Raw genomic sequence first — 24769 nt, 5'->3', positions numbered from 1 at the left:
CCATGCTCCAATAACTTTATCGCTCGGTACGAGCCACACTCCAGAGGGTCACCTTTCCCCTTGTATAGAGGGACGAGGGTACTCAGTTCCCAAGCCACTGGAATGCGGCCTTCTTTCACCGCCAGATTACAGATCTCTGTCATTCTCTTCACACCCCAACTTCCTGCTGCCTTCAACATATCTTCCACAACTCCCGTCGGCCCTCCCGCTTTTCTACTCTTCATTGCTTTTATCGCTTCCTCAACTTCCTTCTCAGTTATCTTCTCTGCCGGTCCTAAAACTGGGATACTCTCTATGTTGCCAACCCATTCATTCTCTGTATTCAACAGCATTTCCATATATCTTTTCCATCTTCCTTTTATTCCATCTGGGTCCACAACGATTTGTCCCACATCATCCTTCAAGCAACTCACCCCCATCACATCACACCTCTCTTTCGCTATCTGCTTTGCAATCCTGAATACTGCTCTCTGACCCTCTTCCGAATCCAAGCGTTCTCCGAACATTTTCCTACATGCCTCCTGCGCCTTTGCTACCTCTTTCTTTGCAGCCTTCTTGGCTGCCTTATAACTTTCATGCTCTGCCGTTTCTGCTCCCGTACCCTTCGCCTTCTGCCACTCCTTGAACTTCTTCCTCTTCTCGTCAATCCTCTTTCCAACTTCATCATCCCACCACCATGTTTCTGAGTGCCTCGGTGGTCCTTTTGTCCATCCACATACCTCAACCACGGCTCCCAACAGACTAGCTTTCATTGACATCCAACCACATTCAAGCTCAACCACATCATCCTCTACCCTACTCAGCCTCTCTTTTAATGCCTCCCTTACTGTCACCTCTTTCAACCTCCACACCTTCATTCTCGGTTGGTACTTCACCCGCCGAGCTCTCCTCGCACCTTTCACCCTTATGTCGCAGACAACCAAGTGGTGCTGTGAAACAGCCTCCTCCCCCGGGATCACCTTTGTGTCCCGGAGGTGCCCCCTATCTCGCCTACGCACCATCAGGTAGTCAACGGTTGTCGTCGACCCACCTGACGTGTATGTAAACAAGCTTATTATCCTCTTTCTGGAACTGAGTATTACAAATCAACAAATCAGCTCAATCAGCAAACTCCAAAATCCTTTCACCTTCTCCATTTCTCACACCATATCCGTAACCCCCATGAACTCCTTCAAAACCGTCCATACTCCTTCCCACATGTCCATTTAGGTCTCCTCCTACCACAACAACTTCCTCATCTTTCACGTTTTCCATCAGCTTCTCTATCGCACACCAGAACTTGTCCTTCTCTTCATCGCTCCGACCAACCTGCGGAGCATATCCCGAGATGACGTTCACCAAGAGCTTTACAATCATCACTTTGACCATCATCAACCTTTCACTCAGTCTAGTCACACTCACCACACTGTCTACAAACTCCTCAGAAAACAGGACACCAACACCATTCACGCCCTCCAGGCACCCTTGCCACACAAACTTGTATTTCTGTCCCTGCCTACCCTTCACCATTCTCACACCACTTCCCTTCCATCTCGTCTCTTGCACACAACATATGTGCACTCTTCTTCTGACCAATACTTCCACCACTTCTCCTGATCTCCCTGTCATTGTCCCTGCATTCCATGTCCCAAACCTCAGAAACCGATCTCCACTTCGGGCTGTACCCTGCCCATATGTAATTGTAATGGTTCTCTTTTTGAGGCAATGTTTTTATGGCCGGATGCCCTTCCTGACGCCAACCCTCTTAGTCGTCTCTTACGACACGCAGGGATACGGTGTACCTATTCTAAATCCAAGGTATACACTGGGAAACGTTTAAAACATGGAAATTCTGGGGGGGGGGGGGGGGGGTGGGTTGGTGGCTGAGTATATAGCAATAATAACAAATTTGTCTTCACTGTTCCAATACTTATGCAGGCACTGTGTACATATTTCAATATTTTGTGGTAAAGATGTTGCTGAAGTGTACAAAATTAGTTGTGAATTTCGACATGATGTCCATTTTCAAGCAATGTGTGCATCCTTTCACGAAACTCCAAGACCATTTTCTGTTGCATTCCAACCGTAATTTATCCAAAAGCTGCTTGAATCCGTCTTTTCAGGTCTTGAATGTTCGCTGGTTGAGTTGCGTAAACCTTGCCTTTAAGAAAGCCCCTCAAGAAGAAATTGCACGAGGTGAGGTCTGCTGAACGAGGGGGCAGGATATATTGGGCACCTCCACAATGTTCTACAATGTTCAAGTATGTAATTAAATTGAAGTAAAGCAAGGGTTTTTAAGGCTGTAGGAAAAAAAAAAAAAAAAAGACTATTTTGGAACTTTACCACCGTTGATAGACCATCTTTTACACCAACCTATCTAACATGTTAAATTAGTTCTTCATGCCTGTTCTTTGTGTCCTTTATGATGTCTCTCAAAACAATAAATTTCCTCTTTTGAATGATTTTCATTTTTGTTTGACTGCAGATGGACAGAGTAAAAAAAAGAAAAAAATATCACACTCTTGTCTGAAGGAGCTTAGCATTTTAATATGAAATAGGCAAAGCCTATAAATGAACGAAACCGATTAGAATCACCCTTTGGAAGCCTTTAGAACTACCCTATATAATTACCTTTAGAACAATTTAGAATTACCCTTTGGAACAATTTAGAATTACCCTTCAGATCCCATTAGAATTACACTTTAGAAACCTTTAGAATTAAACATGGTGTGTTAGAAAGGTTCTTCTTCATTTGTGCAATCGGGATGAGATTCTGTACAATTTGCCAAATCCAGAGCCAAAATACTGCTAAACTGTAGGTTCGTGTTACGATTCATGTCACAATTTGTGTTCTGCAATATTCAAAATATGATATTAAATTGAAATGAAGTAGTTTCTTGATCATAGACACATGTCTGTAGACAGGCAGACAGACGGAGAGACTGAACCAATTGCTTATCCACACATGTCGCTTCGTGGTTGTGCGGTATAAATAATAATAATAAAAATAATAATAGTTTCCTTACAAGGAATTTCAACAGAGGAGGAGGCCATTAGTCCCATCAAACCAGCGTAATGGTTTCCAACCTATGATTGTTCATCTGTGCTCTATTCTTTTTAAATGCTGAGTGTCGAGCAAGGAAGCAGCACACACCATTTTATGTCTTTGGTATGACTCAGTCGGGGATCATGATCGAACCTCTGACCTCGCAGACTCAGGGTAGATCCTCCAACCATTATGGCACCGATTCTGGTTATGTTAAACAAAGTTGTATTTTCCAACTTCAAGTAAGCAGGATCAATCAGGTAAGCTTTAGTGAAAATAAAAGTGGTGGAAGTGAAACAAACACTTATGTAACAGCCTGAAATGGTCACCAAGCAAAGGACTTCTGTGACTCACTGGGATTGACACAATCTGTCAATTTCCCGACCCGGATCTCAGCCAATGGAGTATCTTCTCTTCTAGACTTGATTATGACTAACTTCCCTGCTAATGTCTGCTGCTCTTCTTCTGCTCCAATCGGTTCTTCTGATCATGTGCTTGTCAAAGTGGACATCTCTCTGGCCATTCTCAGAGAGCCTCCTCAGCGTCGACGAGTCTGGCATTTCACTCAGGCCGACTGGGACGGTCTTCAAGCACCCATCAATCGTCTGGATTGGTCTCCCATCTCCACTGCCTCTGACATCAATTCTTCCTGTGAATTCTTCCAAAGCAAACTGATCTCTCTCATGCACAGATTTATCCCATCTCGCCTTCAGTTGTCTTACCCTTCCTCCCGTCCATGGTACACTGAATCTTGTGGTGAGGCAGTTGCCCTGAAACAACTTGCCTTTGCCTCTTGGAAGGCTAATCCAACTGAAGGAAATCTCAGTTCCTTCCACCAAGCTCGGAACAAGTGTGTGTCTACCCTCAGGAGTGCCAGGAAGCACTATCTCTCCTCACTCAAGAATGAACTCTCAAACCTGTCTCCTTCCTCCAAATCCTGGTGGCGTCTGGTCAAATCCGTTTCTGGTGTTTGTTCCCCCTCCATCCCCTCCCTTACCTCAAATGGCCACACAGTTGACATCGCACGTGACAAAGCCGAATGCCTCAACTCTGTGTTTGCCTCAAAATCCTTAGTCCCAAACCCATCTCTCTCTGTTCCCACCTTTCCCAGTCGAACCAAACTGCTCCTGGACTCTGTGACCTTCTCTCCTGACAAGGTGGAGGAGTTTTTGTCAAACCTCGACTCTGATTCTGCAATTGGACCAGATGGCATCAGCCCACGGGTCCTAAAATCCTGCTCTGCCGCTCTATCTCACCCTCTCTCTGTTCTTTTCACCCTATCCTTTGCTCAAGGTCATCTGCCAGCATCCTGGAAATCAGCAAACATTACTGCTTTACACAAAAAAGGTGCAAAAACAGATCCTTGCAACTACAGACCAATCAGCCTGCTCCCAATTATCAGCAAAGTCATGGAATCCATCATTGCTTCGGATATGAAATCTTTCCTCTTCTCCAATGGCTTGATCTCTGATCATCAATTTGGTTTCAGACCAGGTCACTCTACTCTGGACATGCTGCTTCTGCTGTCTCAACAATGGATGGAGGTCCTCAATGCCAAACAGGAAATCAGAGCTGTCTCCCTTGACATATCACGTGCCTTCGATACGGTCTGGCACCCAGCTCTGCTCACCAAACTCTCCTCCTATGGTATCCATGGAAATCTCCATGCATGGCTTGCGGACTTCCTCTCTGGTCGTAGTCAACGTGTGGCCCTGAATGGATTTCTCTCATCTCCCCTTCCCGTTCAGGCTGGAATTCCCCAAGGCAGTGTGCTGGGCCCTATGCTTTTTCTGGTCTTTATCAATGATCTCTCCGACTCTCTGGAAAATCCTCTGTATCTCTTTGCTGATGACTCCACTCTCTGCCGCTCCGTTCCTCTTCCCTCAGATCGGCAGTCTGCAGCCTCCTCACTCTCTGAAGACCTGGACAAAATCACAGACTGGTCAAACATGTGGAACATGTCTTTCAATCCTGACAAATCTCACACTCTTACTATGTCTCTCCAAAAAGATCGACTGGACAACCCTCCCATCTACTTTCTCAACAATCCTCTCCAAGAAGTTCTGTCGCTCAAGCTTTTGGGTCTCACCATCTGCCATGATCTTTCTTGGGAAAACCACATTTCCAAGCTGGCCTCCAACGCCAGTCGCCGACTGGGCATCCTCTGTCGTGCGAAGTCCTTCCTAGGCACACCTGAGCTCCTCACCACATACAAGGCTTTCATCCGCAGCTCAATGGAATACTGTTCTCCCCTATGGGCTGGTGCTCCTGCCTCACACCTGGCTCGGCTTCACGCTGTTGAATCCAAAGCTTTCAGAATCATTGGAATCTCCCGCGATGAAGCTATCTCTGAGGGCCTTTCACTCACTCACCGCAGGCAGGTAGGTGGTCTTTCTGTCTTCTACCGACTCCTCTCCGGCCTTGCTCCCCCAGCTCTCTCTGTGCTCTATCCCCCAAATATTCCTACAGGTCGCACAAGATCTGCCAGCCACCCTCTGATGGTTAAACTGCCGAAATCTCGGCTCTCTGCTCACCTTCACTCTTTCATTCCTCTTTTCTCCCGCCTCTGGAACAAACTCCCACACTCACTTCAATCACACTCCTCCCTCCAGGTCTTCAAAACAGCTGTTCACCACCATCTCTTATCTTCCCCCATCCAAAACCTTGATCTTTTCTACCCCCACTAATTCACCCCAGATCCACCTTGTTTGAAATTCCAACTTCTTTCCTGGAAGTCTTGGCAGTGTCCATATGTTTTATACCTCTCCCACCCCCCCCCCCTTCCCATGCCTCCCCCCCAAAGCCCTCTCCCTCCCACAGTTCTCTCGATGTCTCCATGTCTCTCTGTCCCTGCTCTCAAATGTTGTGTTTGTGTCCTTCCCCCTCTCTCCCCATCTTGTCTACCGCTCCCGATGTTATTTGTTTTGTGTGTCTGTTTGTCTTTCTGTGTGATTAATGTTCGCTCTTTCACGAGCCTCGATCTTGTATACAAAAAAAAAAGTACAAAACCCATACAGGACAGGAAGGTAAGAAAAGTCAGCTAACTTCACCTCGTCTTTCCCCCTCCTCTATATGCTCCATACATCCCTATCCTCTCTTTACCCGTACCTCCACCAAGCCTCCGTTCCTTTCTTTCGATACTCCTCCTACATTCCCCTGGTGTCATTTATTTTAGCCATCACATCTGATTTTTTTCCCCTCAATTTAGCACCCACTTTCCAGGGGGGGGGGGGGGGGGGTAGGGGGGGGTGCAATGAATATACTGCAATTTGTATGAAACACATTGTGCTGCTATGTAAACTAAATGGTATTCATCAAATACTTACACTGCACAGTCAGCTTGGTGCGAGCCAACTCTTCTGTTTTTGAACGTTTTTTTTTCCTTTGATCCAATATGGCGGCCAGACCACGTGAGCAATTCCATCGTAAATTTTTATTCTCTAATAAAATTGTTGCATAGATTACGCTCAATAAATTTCAAACTGATCAGGCTAAGCATTGTCCCTGTCGAATTATGACATCATAATTACAGCACCACTGACATAATCAGTAACAATCTTATTCCCAAAGGGGAGTACTTGACAATGAGGCATGTTTCAATTTTTTCCATGGAGCGGTTTCAGAGATGTAAAGGTGCAAAGTTTTTCGATTTTTCCAAGATGGCGCCTGTACCACGTGACCTATGACATCATAATTATCATTAGAACAATTCTACAGGAGGAGCCGCTCATATTCTGAAAATTTCGTGTTCATCGGACTAACAGTTGGAGGATTTTTTTTTTTCATACTGATCAGTTCAAGCGTTGTACTTGTCGAATTATGACGTCATAATGGAGGCACCTATGACGTCATCATTAACATATCTTATTCCCCATGGGGTGTACTTGACAATGAGCCATGTTTCCATTTTTTCCATTGAGCGGTTTGGGAGATATAGAGGTGTAACGTTTTTCCAAGATGGCATCCGTACCATGTGACCTATGATGTCATAATTATCAGCAAAAAAATCTACAGGCAGAGGCGCGCCTACGGTAAAATTTCATGTCAATCGGACCAACGGTTGCTGAGAAAATGAATTTTTAAAATGCAGACACGGCACACATATGCACCCGATTGCTTAACCCCGCTTTTCGCTTCGTGAGCGCAGGGTAACTACAAGTGTGTGTGTGTGTGTGTGTGTGTGTGTGTGTGTGTGTGTGTGTGTGTGTGTGTGTGTGTGTGTGTGTGTGTGTGTGTGTGTGTGTGTGTGTGTGTGTTATTGGTTGTCATCTACATATGTGGGTTTCAGAAGGTGGAATGGAGGACTCTCCCAGGTCTCAAAGTATCCACCTAAAAGTATAGCAAAGTATCCACCTGTTAAAGTTTAGTATGTGTGCGTGTGTGTTTGTAATACGTGTATATATAATATGTATAATATGTGTGTGTGTGCATGTGCGTGTATGTAAAAGTTTAAATAAATAAAACAAACCAAAGAATACAAGGAAGTAAAAGAGATTCATTAAAGATCCAACTCTAATCGATGTCACCAAAAGGTTGTAAGAATGAAAAAGGGAAAATGAAAGAATAAAATTAACCTTCACTTCCGTCCAGGTTGTTTCCAGAAGAGTTTCCAGCATATGGTGAGGTGGGCAGGCTGCGTGATTCTTGAGGGGATGGCATGGTGGAATTATCCTGAACAAGGTGGAAAGAGTCAGACCATCAGGGGTACAAACCAATGAACGGGTACAACGGGTAAAAAACAATTATATTAATATGTTATTGTATCGTATGCAGCTCGTGACTGCTGGCAGCATCACTTTCTGGAAGCACAGCTGTGCTGCTGATGCAGCGCCCCTGTTACCAGTCAGCCGGTACTCATTTTGCCGACCTCGGAAGGATGACAGGCTGAGTCAACCCAGCCAGCCACCTTAACCGTTAAGGCAACACAAGGCTTATTAATGATATTTATCATTAGTCTGCTGTAACAGAAAAAAACATTTGGTCTTGTATATTTTTCTATATATATATTTTTTGTAAACAAAATTGAAGCTCATGGAAGAGCGATAAAAACTTTTGCACATGACTACATTTTTGAAATACCCTCTGTCCACCTTAGGTGGCAGAGATAACTAGAAGGGCACTTGGTAAAGTGCAAACCTCTGATGATGCTCAAGAAATTTCATCTTGATCGGATGAAGTTGTACTTGTCAAATTATGACGTCATAATGGAGGAACCTATGACATCATTATAAACATATGTTATTCCACATGGAGAGTTCTTTACAATGAGCCATGTCTCAATTTTTTCTATGCAGCGTTTCGGAGATATAGAGGTGTAAAGTTTTTCCAAGATGGCGCCCATACCACGTGACCTATGACGTCATAATTACCATTAAAAATGCTACAGGTGGAGTTACACCTATGGTGAAAATTTCCTGTTAATCGGACCAACGGTTGCAGAGAAAATCATATTTATTCTGTGCAGACAAACAAACAAACAAACGGACTCAAATGCAATACCTTCTCTTCTGGCGAGGGTAAAATATTCATGTTGAAAGTTTTGTGCAATGACATAGGAAGTGACATCATTGTTGGTCAAGGCATTCTGGGTGAAACCAAGATGGTTGCCAACGCTGTATTCTCTGCTTTGGAACAGAAGGATGTCATCAAGTTCCTTGTGAGGACCATCAAACCAGATGGATTAAATTCACAGGAGACCGTTGGCACAATTTGGTGGTGCATGTCTTTCATGTAGTTGCGTATTTAAATGGCACAGCGAGTCCAACAATGGTAGCAAATTGATAATAATCGATTTTGAACATTTTTCATGCGAAACCGAAAATGTCTCAAGTTTGAGAGTTGTCTCTTTTGTCTTTTGTCTTTTGTTTTTCTTTTTTGTCTTTTTTTTTGTCTCTTTCTTTCGAAAATCTCTTTCAAATTTCTCTTTTGTCTCTCAAAATCTCTCAAAAAATCTCTCAAAAAAACTCTCAATCTCAAAATCTCTCAATCTCAATCTCAAAAAATCTCAAAAAAAATCTCAAAATCTCTCAATCTCAAAATATCTCAAAAAACAATCACTCAAGCTCACATTCAACGTGTTGAACAGCTTATTTTGGAGAATTGCCGGAAAGTGAAACAAGGAATTGCAGAATCGGATGTCCGTGTTGAAGAGTGGAAACAATAATATAATTCTCACTTGAAATTCAATAAAGGTGGTTCAAGGTGGGCACCAAAACGCCTCATGTTTGATCAAAAGGCAAAAGCACGTAACCATTGCGTCAGAATTCTTGGAGCACCACCACGAGATGATTTATTGGAGAAGATTGGGACATGTGATGAGATCCCCGTGCATAATTTCACGCCAGGGTCAAAGTGAACTAAATAGGGAGTGAAGACAGATATTCTTGGTTCTCAACAAGAACATTTCTTTTCAATGTTCAACCATCTGTAGGAAAACTTATGGCAATAGTGTTTTGGGACCTCAACGGTTTAATTTATGTGAAATTTCTAAAATGTGGAAAGACGAGCAATGAACATTCCAAGAGTGACTTGTTACACGATATGTTAGACAACACGCAGGCAACTGCTAGGTTTGCTGTCCCAGGCCTTCTTTTTTTTTCCTTGTTTTTGTATACAAGATCGAGGCTCGTGAAAGAGCTAACATTAATCACACAAAAAGTCAACCGACACATAAAACACAAAATAAGGGGAGCGGAACACAAGATGGGGAGAGAGGGGGAAGGACACAGACACAACATTTGAGAGCAAGGACATCGAGAGAAATGTGGGAGGGGGAGGGCTTGGGGGGAGGTGGGAGATGTATAAAACATATGAACACTGCAAGGATTTCCAGGTAAGAAGTTCGAATTTCAAAAAAAGTGTATCTGGGGTGAATTAGCGGGGGTAGAAAAGATCAAGGTTTTGGATGGGGGAGGATAAGAGATGGTGGTGTACAGCTGTTTTAAAGACCTGGAGGGAGGAGTGCGATTGAAGGGAGTGGGGGAGTTTGTTCCAGAGGCGGCAGAAAAGAGGAATGAAAGAGTGAAGGTGAGCAGAGAGCCTTGATTTTGGCAGTTTAATCATAAGAGGGTTGCTGGCAGATCTTGTGCGACCTGTAGGAATATTAGGGGGACAGAGCACAGAGAGAGCTGGGGGGGGGGGGGGGTCAAGGCCAGAGAGGAGTCGGTAGAAGACAGAAAGACCACCAATCTGCCTGCGGTGAGTGAGTGAAAGGCCCTCGGAGTTAGCTTCATCGCAGGAGATTCCAATGATTCTGAAAGCTTTGGTTTCAACAGCGTGAAGCCGAGCTAGGTGTGAGGCAGGAGCACCAGCCCAGAGGGGGGAACAGTACCTTGACAACTCCACAATGATGCTTATCCTCACACAGCAAATGGGATGAGCAAATATGGAGTGGAAAGTTCTAAATGATCGAACATACCACTCAAATATAAAAAAATTTTTTAAATGTTTTTGGACCACTCAACAAACCGTTGTGGGGCATTAAGTTTAAAAATGATGAAGAAATCAAAACACGTGTCCTGAAATGGCTGCATACCCATCCTAAAGATTTCCCAGCATATGGCATCAAGGTGGTACCTCATTGCGAGGGGAAACGTGTGAGCAGGGGACTACCTTGAGAAATAGGTGAAGGACCTATACTTGCTTTTCCAGAATAAGAAGTCCATGTCACGTTGAAAATTCTCTCGTGATTTTGAGATAACATTAATTAATAATCTCAAGTTTTTATTTATTTATTGAAATTCACCCTAAACAAGCCTGAGAGCCACTAAATGTGAAGGGCTACAGAGAAAAAGAAGAAGAGGAAAATACTCTCAGGTTGGATTTGCCTTCACACAAGTACTTGGAAGGTAAGGACCACGTATCATGATCATTTCTCCTGGATCAAACACAATCTGCACATCTTATAAACTACACATAAACTGGCATAATAAAAAATAACCAGCGTGCGGCTCATGGTAAAGTTTCCAGAATACACGATGATCAGCGGTGAGGTGTACGAGGTGAAGTACCATATGCGTGCAGTCGATGTGCACCAAGCGGTGACACTTTTTATGCACGAGAAGCTTGCAGCTGATGCATTTGTAACCCTGTCTGCCCAGACCCCATATCCGGTCCTGGCAGATTGCACAAAATGCTCGCTAGAGATTGGTATGGGGGTGAGATGAGGAGACAGACATTAGGAGAAGTAAAATTAATGGAAGAGGACCATGAAAAGGGTGGGAGAATCGAGGATGAAATAACAAACACATTAAATTACAAGAACCAAAGAGTTCATATTTGCATCAGTCTGGTGGCAAATGGCAAGGTGGAAGCTACAACAAGCATGTGAAAAAAGCCAGGGAAATGTTGCTGTACTGTATTAGAAATTTCAAGTCAGGAAACAATAAATTATAAACAGTAATATAAAATTAGGTCTGGAAGATCTGAGGAAGCATAAATCTGCAGATACCATTCGGTAGGAATAATCTGAGGAAGCATAAGCCCGACTACTTTAGGAAAGACACGAGTGAATAGCTAGTAGAAATGAGACATGGAGCTGCGGTGAGCGGAAGTAGGCAATCCAAGCAGAGACGAGGAAAGTTTTGTGGGGTGTACAAATGGGAGAGGTTGTGGAAGTTTACAAAGCCAGAATCGGTAACTTGGGGACTAAAGGGTAGTGGGAGACACGTGTATTAGGAGAAAACAAAGGGCAATAGGTCAGTCATGGGCAACCGAAATGGGAGGCAGTCGGTCACGGGCAACCAAAAGGGGAAGCGGTCAATCACAAGCAACCAAAAGGGGAAGCGGTCAGTCACAAGCAACCAAAAGGGGAAGCGGTCAGTCACAAGCAACCAAAAGGGGAAGCGGTCAGTCAGAAGCAACCAAAAGGGGAAGCGGTCAGTCAGAAGCAACCAAAAGGGGAAGCGGTCAGTCAGAAGCAACCAAAAGGGGAAGCGGTCAGTCAGAAGCAACCAAAAGGGGAAGCGGTCAGTCACAAGCAACCAAAAGGGGAAGCGGTCAGTCAGAAGCAACCAAAAGGGGAAGCGGTCAGTCAGAAGCAACCAAAAGGGGAAGCGGTCAATCACAAGCAACAAAAAGGGGAAGCGGTCAGTCACAAGCAACCAAAAGGGGAAGTGGTCAGTCACAAGCAACCAAAAGGGGAAGCGGTCAGTCAGAAGCAACCAAAAGGGGAAGCGGTCAGTCAGAAGCAACCAAAAGGGGAAGCGGTCAGTCACAAGCAACCAAAAGGGGAAGCGGTCATTCAGAAGCAACCAAAAGGGGAAGCGGTCAGTCAGAAGCAACCAAAAGGGGAAGCGGTCAGTCACAAGCAACCAAAAGGGGAAGCGGTCAGTCACAAGCAACCAAAAGGGGAAGCGGTCAGTCAGAAGCAACCAAAACGGGAAGCGGTCAGTCAGAAGCAACCAAAAGGGGAAGCGGTCAGTCAGAAGCAACCAAAAGGGAAGCGGTCAATCACAAGCAACAAAAAGGGGAAGCGGTCAGTCACAAGCAACCAAAAGGGGAAGCGATTGGTTACAAGCAACCAAAAGGGGAAGCAGTTTCCCAACTGTTGGAAAGGGGTTGCGGTTGGTCACGACTGCTGGGAAGATGTAGCAGTTGATCACGACTGCTGGAAAGAGGTAGCGGTTGATCACGACTGGTGGAAAGGTGTTTTAGTGGTTGGTCAGGACTTTGAGAAAAAGGTAGTAGTAGATCACGGATGGGGATGAGGACTGCAGTATGTCCCCAGTGGGGAAAAATGTAATATATTGTTTTGAGAGAGGGCGACACAGAGTCAGGTGTCATGAGCGCATGGATGGGGTAAGCCAGATTCACAAGTGCCGGAGTCGGTACTCACAAAGACAAGAGAGGAGGATGGGGGCTCACAAACATGAGTGACTGTGTTGGAACCCATCTGTGGATCGGTCCCATCGGCCGATGGGTCTGACCCATCTGTGGATGCACGAGAAATGACAATGCAGACCCATCGGCCGATGGGTCTGCGCCATCTGCGGATGTGTTGTTCACCTTGAAGGAATGTGTATGCATCAATGGTGGATGAGTATGTTTATTTGAACCTAAAAATATTATCTTATTTTTATCTTATCGACAAACGGTTATCGACAAACCACATGTCACGGACTGCTTTATAAACATTTATGACATCAATTGCTTATTTTTAGGTTCAAATAAACATACTCATCCACCATTGATACATACACATTCCTTCAAGGTGAACAACACATCCGCAGATGGCGCAGACCCATCGGCCGATGGGTCTGCATTGTCATTTCTCGTGCATCCACAGATGGGTCAGACCCATCGGCCGATGGGACCGATCCACAGATGGGTTCCAACAACTGCATAGGCTTACAAACCATGGAGAGCCTGCATAGGTTCACGAACGCCAAAGAGCCGGCACAGGTTCAGGAACGCCGGAGAGCTGGCACAGGCTCATAAACACTGGAGACCCGGCATAGGTCCACAATATGGGAGAGGTAACACAGGCTCAAGCGAGGGAGAGGCGGCACAGGTTCACAACATAAGAGAGGCAGCACAAGTGCACAACATGGGAGAGGCAGCACAGGTCCACAACATGGAAGAGGTGGCTCATGTCACACAAATGTGGATAAGGTGGAGCAGGTACATCTCACAATTGTGGGAAAGACAGAGAGTGGCTCATGAACATCAAAGAGGCAGAACGGGTTCACAAATGTGGAAGAGGTAAGGCAGGGCTCACAAAAGTTGGAGAGGTGCAGCAGGCTCACAAATGTGGGAGAGGTGGAGTGGGCTCACATGCATGGGAGAGATGGAGCAGGTTCACAAACATGGGAGAGGGCATCGGGCTCACAAAAACATGAGATGCAGAATGGGCCCACAAACATGGGAGAGGCAGAACAGGCTTACAAATGTGGGAGAGGTGGAGTGGCCTCATGAAGGCCGAAGAGGCTCACAAAGGCCGAAGAGGTGGAGGGGGCCCACAAAGGCCGAAAAGGCGGAGGAGGCTCACAAAGCCCGAAGAGGTGGAGGGGGCTCACAAAGGCCGAAGAGGCGGAGTGGGGCTCACAGAGGCGGAGGGGGCTCACAAAGGCCGAAGAGGCGGAGGAGGCTCACAAACACATGCGAGGTGGAGCGGATTCAGAAAAGTGGGGCACACGGGGTGGCCTCACAAATGTGGGAGAGGTGGAGCAGGGATCACAAACGCAGACAAGGTGGAGCAATACTCAAACGTGAGGTTGAGGTGGAGCAGGGTTAACATCTGTTAGGGAGGTGGAATGGGCAACCGGGAACATAATCTGTCACACAACAGTAACAAGTCAGGTGGAATGTTGGAGTTGTGTTGATGGGAATGGTTCAGGAAAGCTAGGCCTTACCCGGTTAAAGCGCTTTGCTTGAAAGGTGTGCCCATTCACACGGTACAACTTCCGCCATCGCCGTGCCCCTCGACGATATATAGACTCTGCCATAAAGTAGGAACACAGCAACCCAACCAAGCACATGTCACTTAATTTAATATGACCATCCTCTCATCCATTAGCATTCTCTGTGTTGCACACAATCCAACTCAGTTGTCATTATAACCTTTTGCAATCATAAAATAGTAACAACATTATCGTCAACCTCAAGCATTGCACCATATAACAGAGCTAACCTGGCACCTTGGGTTATCGGGCGATTGCTGTGCTTGCCAGGGCAAGCACGCATTAGGAAGAGGCAGCGTGCAAGGGACGCATTTTAATGCTAGAAGGCAAGCAGCAAGCGGCACACGCAGAATGAACAAAGGAACGTTCTTGCAAATCTTCCAATAGCATGTACAAGACGCGATGCACATAGGAAAAGGAGCAATAAACACGCGTGGGAAGGAAGAGTGAAAAGCAAGGAGGGGCCGGGATTGCAGAACGTTGAGAGGGAGAGGTAAAGGATGCTGGGGTGTGCCCTTCCCAGGATCAGGAGCGTATCTCATGCAATATTCAGAACAGAGAACTGGTTGGATGCTTCACGGGTAGAAAATGTCTGAGCCAAAACAAATAAATGCTAAATTTTATAAAATTTCACCTTGTACGGTGCACATGTAACTGCAGCCATTTCATTTTAATGCCCTCTTTCCAGTTTTGCGAGTCATGGTAGCTCCTTCTAGCAGCCAACTGTACCATTTTACATGTGAACTCACAGATTTGATGCTGAGATGGCTACTGTGTTCAGCTTGCCGATTCAACAAATCTTCCTCTTTTGCCTTTGCTTACCTTTATCCCTGCTTCTAATCATACCTGTTTCTCTTCCCATATCCTCTTTCATCTCCTCAATTTTCCTTCTCATGCTTTTTAGTCTTACTCAATGCCCACAGTTTAGGTGGGAGATAAATTAAATAATTTTGTTGCCAACAGCAGGACAAGGACTGGTTGCACCCCAAAGGTGTTGGATTCAAACCTTACGATATATATATATACAGTATACAGTATACATATCTACATATCTATCTATCTATCTATATCTCTATCTCTATCTCTATCTCTCTCTCTCTCTCTCTCTCTCTCTCTCTCTCTCTCTCTCTCTCTCTCTCTCTCTCTCTCTCTCTCTCTCTCTCTCTCTCTCTCTCTCTCTCTCTCTCTCTCTCTCTCTCTCTCTCTCTCTCTCTCTATATATATATATGTATGCCCCGTGTTGAGTCAGAATTTTTTTCACACTTAGCCCCTCGCAGGAATTTGATTCCTGTTTATAAAATTGTATTTGAATTAATCTTCAATGCATTTCTACTTATTCACACGTACATACGCATGCATATACTTACGCTAAAATTCCGGGTCTGCTTAGCAGGCACGTAAGACATCGGCCATGATAAAGCTCGCAGTGTTAAGTGTGGAAAAGTTCTGAGGAGATTGTGGCTGGCTCAATAGCGCAGTGGGCTGTTGACGCGTTATCAACGGAGGTCCGTGGTTCGAGCCCCGCGTTGTCAGAATTTTTTCCACACTTAGCCCCTCGCAGGAATTTGATTCCTGTTTATATACAGTATATATACAGTATATATATATATATATATATATGTGTGTGTGTATGTGTATCGTTCAACACAAACAATATAAGTACCACTTTGATAAAGCAGACAGGGAAGGCAGCTGTATACGAACAAACAGCCTGGGAGTTAAAGCTTAATGTGTGTTAAGGAGTTAAGGAGTTCGCTCTTTCACGAGCCTCGATCTTGTATACAAAAAAAAAAAAAAAAAAAAAAAAAGGAAAAGGCAAGAATGAATAATGGGAGGAACTGAGGGAAAGAAAAATAAGGAGAAGAAAGAGTGGGAAAACAATAAAAAGGGAATAAGGAAAGAGGAAAAGAGAGTGGGGGTTGTTTGTTTGGGAAAGTTTTGAAAAGTGGGGAGAGGGCAAGTGAGGGAACGAGTCACAAAGTGAGAAGAATGGCAAAAATGGAGAAGTGAGATGGCAAAGTGTGTGGGCAGTGAAAGAGAGGGCAGAGAAAAGGAAAGGCAGAAGAATGGTAAATGTGGTTGAGGGTGGAGACAGGTTGGGCAAACACAGCAGAGTCGAAGAGTCGGAGGAAAATAGAAGGGGGGATGTAAAAGGAAATGAGAGATTATGAAGGAAGGAGTGAGTGGAGTGGCTGTGAATAGTAGAGGAAGGGATGGAGTGAAGAAGGCAAAGTAGATGAACAAAAATTTATATCATGAAATGGGAGGGGATAAAGAGGTGGAGATAGTGGATGGAAATGGGGGAGGGAAGATGAGAGGAATATGATGTGGTAGAGACCTTAAAGAGATGGAGTGGACTGAAAAAAAGGGGGAAAAGCTATGTAATATGGAGAGAGGGAATGCAAGGAAGGAAAGCAAAGAGGAGATGTAAGTGGTGGGGAGAAGAAATGCATCACTGGGGTGGGTAATATGAAGGGGAGAGTGGGATATTAAAAGAGAAGCAGATAGTTTGAGGAGGGGTGGGGGAGGGGGTGATAGAAAAGTATGAGATTTTTAGGACAGGAATGGAAATCTGAAGCATGAAAAGGAATGGAAAAGTGATGTGGTATAAAAAAAATGAAAAGGCACTGGAGAGTGTAAATGTAAGGAGTGTGAGAGGAAATGTAAGGAGGGGAGTGAAGCAATGTAGTAGGAAAAGGAAATGCAAGGAAAGGAGGAGGAAATGTAAGGTACAGGAACATTAAATGCAAGCAAACGGAGGGGAAATTTAAGGGGCTGGAAATGAAATTAAAAAGAAAGATGATAATGAGAGGTTATTGAATGGAAAAAATAAGGAATCTTCAGAAGAAATCCAAAAGTGGGAAAGAATATCTGAGGAAGGAGAAGAGGCTGAAAGGAGAATTAAGATTCTGTAGTGAGAATGGGGAAGCCAAATGGTAATGGGAGGGGAGGAAAAAGAAGAAGACGAAGAAGAAGGAGAGAGGAAGAAGTAGAAGACTAAGAAGAAAATAGTAACAGGGTGGGGTGAAGTATTGGGTGATTGTGTGTAAGTTGTGAAAAAGTGAGAAGGAAAAAAGGTGTGAAAAGGCAGAGGTAAACGAAAGGAAGAACCGATAAAAGGAGATGGAAGGGGGTTTGAACAAAACTAAGAGTAAAGAGTGTAGAAAGATGGAAGTTAGGAGAAAAATGAAGAATGAAAGACCAAGAAGGTAGAAAAACAAGTTGAGGCAAAAAGCTAAATATGTGAATTAAAGAAGTAAGAGCAGAAGACAGCAAAGAAAGATTGAAAGACAAAAAGAAAAGAACAGAAAAACTCTAATCTAATCTAATTGTTATTTTCCTGAGGCCCTCTCAAGTTTCACCTCCTTTTCCAATTCTTCCAACTCTTTCTGTCTTCTCTCCCATTGCAAAGATGATGAGATATGTGCATGGGGGGTCGGGATAAAGAACAACTGGGGTAAGAAAAATGCATTGGAAGGAGGTGTGGGGCAACAAGAAAATATTTATAACGGGACAGAGATTGCGGGCCAAGCTTGTGGTGAAAACTGGGATGGTGAAAGTGCAGGTTGGTGAAGACTGTAGACAAGGATATATATCCAAAATAAAAAATTGTATTATGAAGATTTAAAAAATATATACAGTGCGTATCAAAAAAAAGGTAATCCGAATTCAAGGGGTTAATATGCAAAGGTTATTTAGTTTGACAATTTACATGTGGTTTACCAATTATGAGGAGATCCTCAGCTTTCCATTGATGCCTTTCATGCATCATTGCTGTCACACATGACCGAGTACATGTTCATTGAAAATGACAAGTTCAAATCGCATTTTTACAAGTTTGGCTAATCGGTGCAAGACAGTTTGAAATGGACGCATTACTTGTCGAGTGCCAAGTTGATTATGTAAAATTGTTAAGCTGGTCTGGTAATCATCGGTTGCGTCATCCTTTGTTTAAGATGGGTATTTAAGATGGGCCTACAGTGTATGGGTTTAGAGACAGTCTGAGTCATTGAAAAGATGGTTCAACTTACGACTGAACAGCGGACCTTCGTGGTTACAACCTTTCACCAAACTGGAAGTTTGCAGCGAACTCGTGATGCGTTCAGGGAACGTTTCCCAGAACGGGAGCCTCCAGCAGCCAAAACCATCTGGGCGAATGTTAGAAAATACCAAGAGCATGGCACTAGCCTCAACGGTAACAAGGGGAATTCTGGTAGGAGGCGTACTGGGCGATCGGAAATGAACATTGCAGCAGTAAGGCAGCAAGTTTTGGAGGATCCTAGGGATACCAGCGCAAGACGAAATGGGACGGGATTGCCTTCGGCAACATTCAACCAAATCACAAGACTGGACCTCCACCAACATCCATATCGGATTCACATCCGGCATCAACTTACGCCAGGGGATTTTGCCAGGAGGCTGGTGCTTGCCAGATGGTTGATAGCACGTTGTGAAGCAGATATCAATTTCCTGCGGTATCTCGTTATCGGTGACGAAGCTGCTTTCGCCAAGGACAGCAAGGTCAATACCCATAATGTTCTTGAATATGCACCGACAGGACAACCCCCGGAATTTAATTTTGACACCAACATGAATCGACATAAGTGGACTGTTTGGTTGGGACTTTGTGGAAGTGGTCAGGTGATCAGACCATTTTTCTTTCAAAGGAATGGCAATGGTAACAGGTATCTGCAGATGATCAATGATGAAGTTTTACCGCAGCTGGAGGAGAACTTTGAGCGACAGGTTCGTGGTGTCTTCAGATATCTCTGGTGGGCCCAAGACGGCACCCCAGCACATCGTCTTATCGCTGTCCAAGATCGACTGAGGGAACTCTTTGGAGACCGAGTCATCACCCTCAAACATGCAGTGGAATGGCCGCCAAGATCACGTGACCTCACACAATGTGATTATTTCCTTTGGGGACATTTAAAGAACAAGGTGTTCGTAACTCCTCCCTGTGATCTTGACGAATTGCAGGGCCGTATTCGACATGAAGTGGATGCTTTGCGCAATGACCCGGCTATGGTGAGACGAGCAGTTCAGGGCATGCTCCGCCGCTGTGAGCTTTGTGTTGAAAGGGGAGGTGGACATGTTGAAGGTGTGGGTGCATAAAGGCCAATCATTCCTGAGAAAAGTTCACATCTGACGTTCATTTTGCACCAATTATCCTGACTTGCATCGATTAGCCAAACTTGTAAAAATGCGATTTGAACTTGTCATTTTCAATGAACATGTACTCGGTCATGTGTGACACCAATGATGCATGGAAGGTATCAATGGAAAGCTGAGGATCTCCTCTTAATTAGTAAACCACATGTAAATTGTCATAATAAATAACCTCTGCATATTAACCCCTTGATTTCGGATTACCTTTTTTTTGATACGCACTGTATAATGATATAAGATAAAGATAAAATAAATATATAATGCCAGAGTGAAGTTAGAAATGAGAGGTAGATTTCTGAAAACGATGAGAGATAGAGAGAGACAGAGGGTGGAAAGCTGCCTGTTTAATCAGAGATCAGCTGCCCACTCTTGCCATATCTCCGACATCACCCAGCCAATGCACGCTGATTCTCAGTGATGGCAGACTGTGAAGGGGAGAAGAAAGGGAAGGAAGGACTGGAAAGAATATGGGAGGGCATGTGATGAGATGGGAAGAGGTAGGAGACTCAAGGAAAGGAGAAGTTGGAAGAAAAGGAAGCAGAGATGGTAAGATGGAAGTGAAAAAGGAAGAGATGCGAGGGGTGTGGTGGGGATTGCAAAGGAAGAGGCAGAAGAATACAAGGGCAGTGCAAGAGGAATGTAACCCCCTCTTCCTATCACTCCATCCCAAATTCACAGCGTGTTTCTCCTTACACATCGACGCAATGTCACAGAGAAAGGTCACAGCTCATGTGACAACGGAGGGAACTCAGATCACCTTAAGCTATAAAACGGATGAGGGATTTTAATTTTTTAAAGTACATCCATTCGCACAAGATTCACAACTTCACACACAAAACAACATCTCGTCTCATTATCAATCTCCAAAATCGTGCAGTTCATTCCCATTGTGCCATATTCATCTGCGGACGGAATATTAAAACACAAGCAAGCAGGAGCAAAGCAAATGTGTGTTAAGAAGAGGAATAAAATGAAATCAATATAATTGGAATTAATGGCAATTATAATAGTATATAAAACTGGGGCGGGCGGCCATACCACTTTGAACACTGACTCAAAGGCATACCACTATGGCGCTACATCAGTACCATTAATACGAGTCCATCAGCTACACTCTTCCTTCACCTGACCAAAGTTTTTTTCTTAATACTTTTGCTAAGGCTCCATAATAGAGAGCGCGCACACACACACACACACACACACACACACACACACACACACACACACACACACACACACACACACACACACACACACACACACACACACACACACACACACACACACACCTCCTGGTATCACGCCCGTTCGACGTGCGTTTGGGCCATGGCCTAGCGCCCTGGCCTTGCCTTGCAGCTTGTTGGGTTTTTATGACTTTATCCAGTCAAGGAAGGGTGAGGCCAGGCAAGCATGAGACTAAGAAGGAGGAGACCGAGAAGGAAGAGACCGAGAAGGAAGAGACCGAGAAGGAAGAGACCGAGAAGGAAGAGACCGAGAAGGAAGAGACCGAGAAGGAAGAGACCGAGAAGGAAGAGACCGAGAAGGAAGAGACCGAGACAGGGTGTACTCGGGCATACCTAGGAGGCCACACAGGAGGTCATGAGGATCTACATCGTCATCACTGAGGGGAAGGAGGGGGAAACGGAACATGGATAAGGAGATGGCTTGGTCCATGAGTCATGGTTCCTTGCTGGGGTGAAGCTGGATGCTTCAGGACTGGGGAAGGATCCATTAAACGTGGCACGGATAAGGTAGAGAGACTTGGTCCATGAGTCATGGTTCCTTGCTGGGGTGAAGCTGGATGCTTCAGGACTGGGGAAGGATCCATTAAACGTGGCACGGATAAGGTAGAGAGACTTGGTCCATGAGTCATGGTTCCTTGCTATGGTGAAGATGGCTGCTTCAGGACTGGGGAAGGATCCATTAATCGTGGCACGGATATTGGTAGAGAGACTTGGTCCATGAGTCTTGGTTCCTTGCTATGGTGAAGATGGCTGCTTCAGGACTGGGGAAGGATCCATTAATCGTGGCACGGATATTGGTAGAGAGACTTGGTTCATGAGTCTTGGTTCCTTGCTGGGGTGAAGATGGATGCTTCAGGACCAGGGAATCCTCAGTCTTAGAGACTCGCAAGTGAAGCTGCCGACCCATGGCGGCAGCACGTACACACGCATCATACACGAATACACGAATCACACACATACTTGAATCGTGATTTACACATCCACATACACACTTGGGATTGTACACACATACATATTATACACATATATTGATATGTGATCACTGATCATACACATATTATACATGACATATTTTTACACACACACACACACACACACACACACACACACACACACACACACACACACACACACACACACACACACACACACACACACACACACACACACACACACACACACACACACACACACACACACACACACACACACACACGGACCTGGGAGGGCTCTCTTCCACCTTCTGAAACGCACATTTGGAGATAACAACCAATTACACACACACGCACACACAAACATACCAGCATAAGACCCGTCATATAGAAAAGTACAAAAAAAAAAAAAATCACCGAAAACAAGTCGACAAATCTTGGCCAACCCGGGCCTAAGAATAAGGAGTAAACAAGGAATACAAATCCATCATTAAAAACCACTGCAAGACTAAGTGGCCTGTAGGGGATTTTGTATCTTTGCGTACACAATTCCACAAGCCGTATTTCCTTCACCAATTGCACGAGTAATGCAAACTGCACAATGACATGTAAGACTCGAGGTTAAAATAAGCAGGAAGCAGCAAATGGTACAAGGAGCAATGCAACAAACGGAGCTGTTCAGCCACTTACTGTCTTCCCCTGGGCAAGGCATACCGGGTCTCTCGGGTACACTTGGAAACACTGCACACAGACACACAAACCCACAAGGGTTGAGTTTTCACGAGCCCCAGTGCAGATAGCGTGCACTGTACAGCATGATACGATATTCAGAAACTATGCGATGCGATACAAAACTGTGGATTACCTGCTTTGATTTTGTATGAGCAATCGGCCTATTTACAAACACGTAATAAGATGACAAGTACCATTCAAGCAATTTGGCTTCATCAAAGTCGTTATCGAACGTGCAGAGAATACATCAAAACAAATAATGTCAATTGTTTGCTTATTACCCTCGGCAGAGGAGATGCGATGGCATTTGGGTCCGTTTGTTACTTGGCAAAAAAAAGAGGTTCATCACTCCGGTGAGTGTGTGCGTTTGTCTGTCCGCTCATTTATACTTGCCTATAGGTCACAATTTTAAACCGATCTTCACGAAACTTCAACAAATGGTAGAGTTCGTGGTCAGACAACATCCTACCCCATCGACATAGATCAACACCAAATATTTGAGGTCAAAAGGTAAACATAGGCCAACGGTCAACCACTTTTTTACAAATTTCTATAATCTTCAATTTTCATCCGATTCACTTGAAATTTAAATAGGATTTTCATTTCAGTTTACTGAATTCAACCACCAACTATTTTTGAGATCAACATAGGGCAATGGGTCAACATAGGCCAACGGTCAACCACTTTTTTCAAATTTCTAAAATCCTCAATTTTCACCCGATTGACCTGAAATTTGAATAGGACTTAGGTCCTATTATTTTGGTCCCAGAATCCAACCACCAATTATTTTGGAGATCAGCATAGGCCAAAAGGTCAACATAGGCCAAATGGTCAACAACAATTTCAAATTTCAAAAATCCTCAATTTTCATGCGATTCACTTGAAATTTGAATGGGATTTACATATCAGCTAACTGAATTCAACCACCAACTATTTTTGAGATCAGCATAGGCAAAAAGGTCAACATAGGCCAAAGGTCAACAACTATTTCAAATTTCTAAAATCCTCAATTTTCATCCGATTGACCTGAAATTTGAATAGGACTTTCATATCAGCGAACTGAATCCAACCACCAACTATTTTGGAGATCAACATCGGCCAAAAGGTCAACATAGGCCAAAAGGTCAACAACAATTTCAAATTTCTAAAATCCTCAATTTTCATGATTCACTTGAAATTTGAATGGGATTTACATATCAGCGAACTGAATTCAACCACCAACTATTTTTGAGATCACCATACACCAAAAGATCAACATAGGCCAAAGATCAACATCAATTTTGAATTTCTAAAATCCTCAATTTTCATCCGATTGACTTGAAATTTAAATAGGATTTTCATTTCAGCTAAGTGATTTCAACCACCAACTATTTTTGAGATCAAAAAAAGCCCAAAAGGTCAACATAGGCCAACAGTCAACCACTTTTTTTCGAATTTCTAAAGTCCTCAATTTTCATCCGATTGACTTGAAATTTGAATATGACTTTCATATCAGTTAACTGAATCCAACCACCAACTATTTTTGAGATCAACATAGCCCAAAAGATCAACATAGGCCAAAGATCAACAACAATTTAAAATTTCTAAAATCCTCAATTTTCATCCGATTGACTTGAAATTTTAATAGGATTTTCATATCAGCTAACTTAATTCAACCACCAACTATTTTTTGATCAACATAGGTCATAAGGTCAACATAGTCCAAAGGTCAACCCCACTTTTTTCTAATTTCTAAAATTCGTCAATTTTCATCCGATTGGCTTGAAATTTGAAAAGGATTTTCATATCAGCTTACTGAAACCAACCACCAACTATTTTTCAGGTCAACATAGGCCAAAAGGTCAACATAGGCCAAATTTCTAAAATTGTCAATTTTAATCCGATTAACTTAAACTTTGAAGATGATTTGCATATCAGGTCGCTGAATTCAACTACTAATTATTTTTGAGGTCAAAGGGATGCTTCAATGAGTGCCATGCTACTTTGTTCTGTTTTGCCAAGTGTCACTCTATGAGTGATTTTTCATTTGTTTGTTTGTCTACACAGAACACGAGGATGTGTAGTGTATGAATTAATTGCATGAGACCCATTAAGACCACAAAGACCCTAAAGATCACAAAGACCCACAACTTTCTCTCAGCAACTTTGAAAACTCAGCAACAAAGACCCACAACTTTGTTTTTCTCTCAGCGGTCCGTCGTTTGTGATCCAATAACTTTCGTTCTCTGTATTCCCAGTCTTTTCACCCATAGCCTACTTCCTTGTGTA

General features: G+C 44.0%; 1 protein-coding gene across 1 annotated transcript in view; it reads right to left on the bottom strand.

Moving 5' to 3' along the window:
* The window catches only part of LOC137424540 (protein kinase C iota type), a gene marked incomplete at its 5' end in the record, with an annotated part of 105234 nt that extends 82724 nt beyond the window's left edge, over positions 1 to 22510 (bottom strand). The window contains 4 exon segments of the mRNA XM_078775571.1: positions 7600 to 7696; positions 11035 to 11163; positions 14377 to 14462; positions 22460 to 22510. Coding sequence (XP_078631697.1) covers positions 7600 to 7696; positions 11035 to 11163; positions 14377 to 14462; positions 22460 to 22510 — 363 coding nt within the window.
* Positions 22511 to 24769: the final 2259 nt, after the last annotated feature.

Source organism: Myxine glutinosa, chromosome 4, assembly GCF_964187855.1.
Source record: "Myxine glutinosa chromosome 4, kmMyxGlut1.1, whole genome shotgun sequence".
In the NCBI taxonomy this organism is placed as follows: Eukaryota; Metazoa; Chordata; class Myxini; order Myxiniformes; family Myxinidae; genus Myxine; species Myxine glutinosa.
This window is presented reverse-complemented; position numbering and strand designations above follow the sequence as displayed.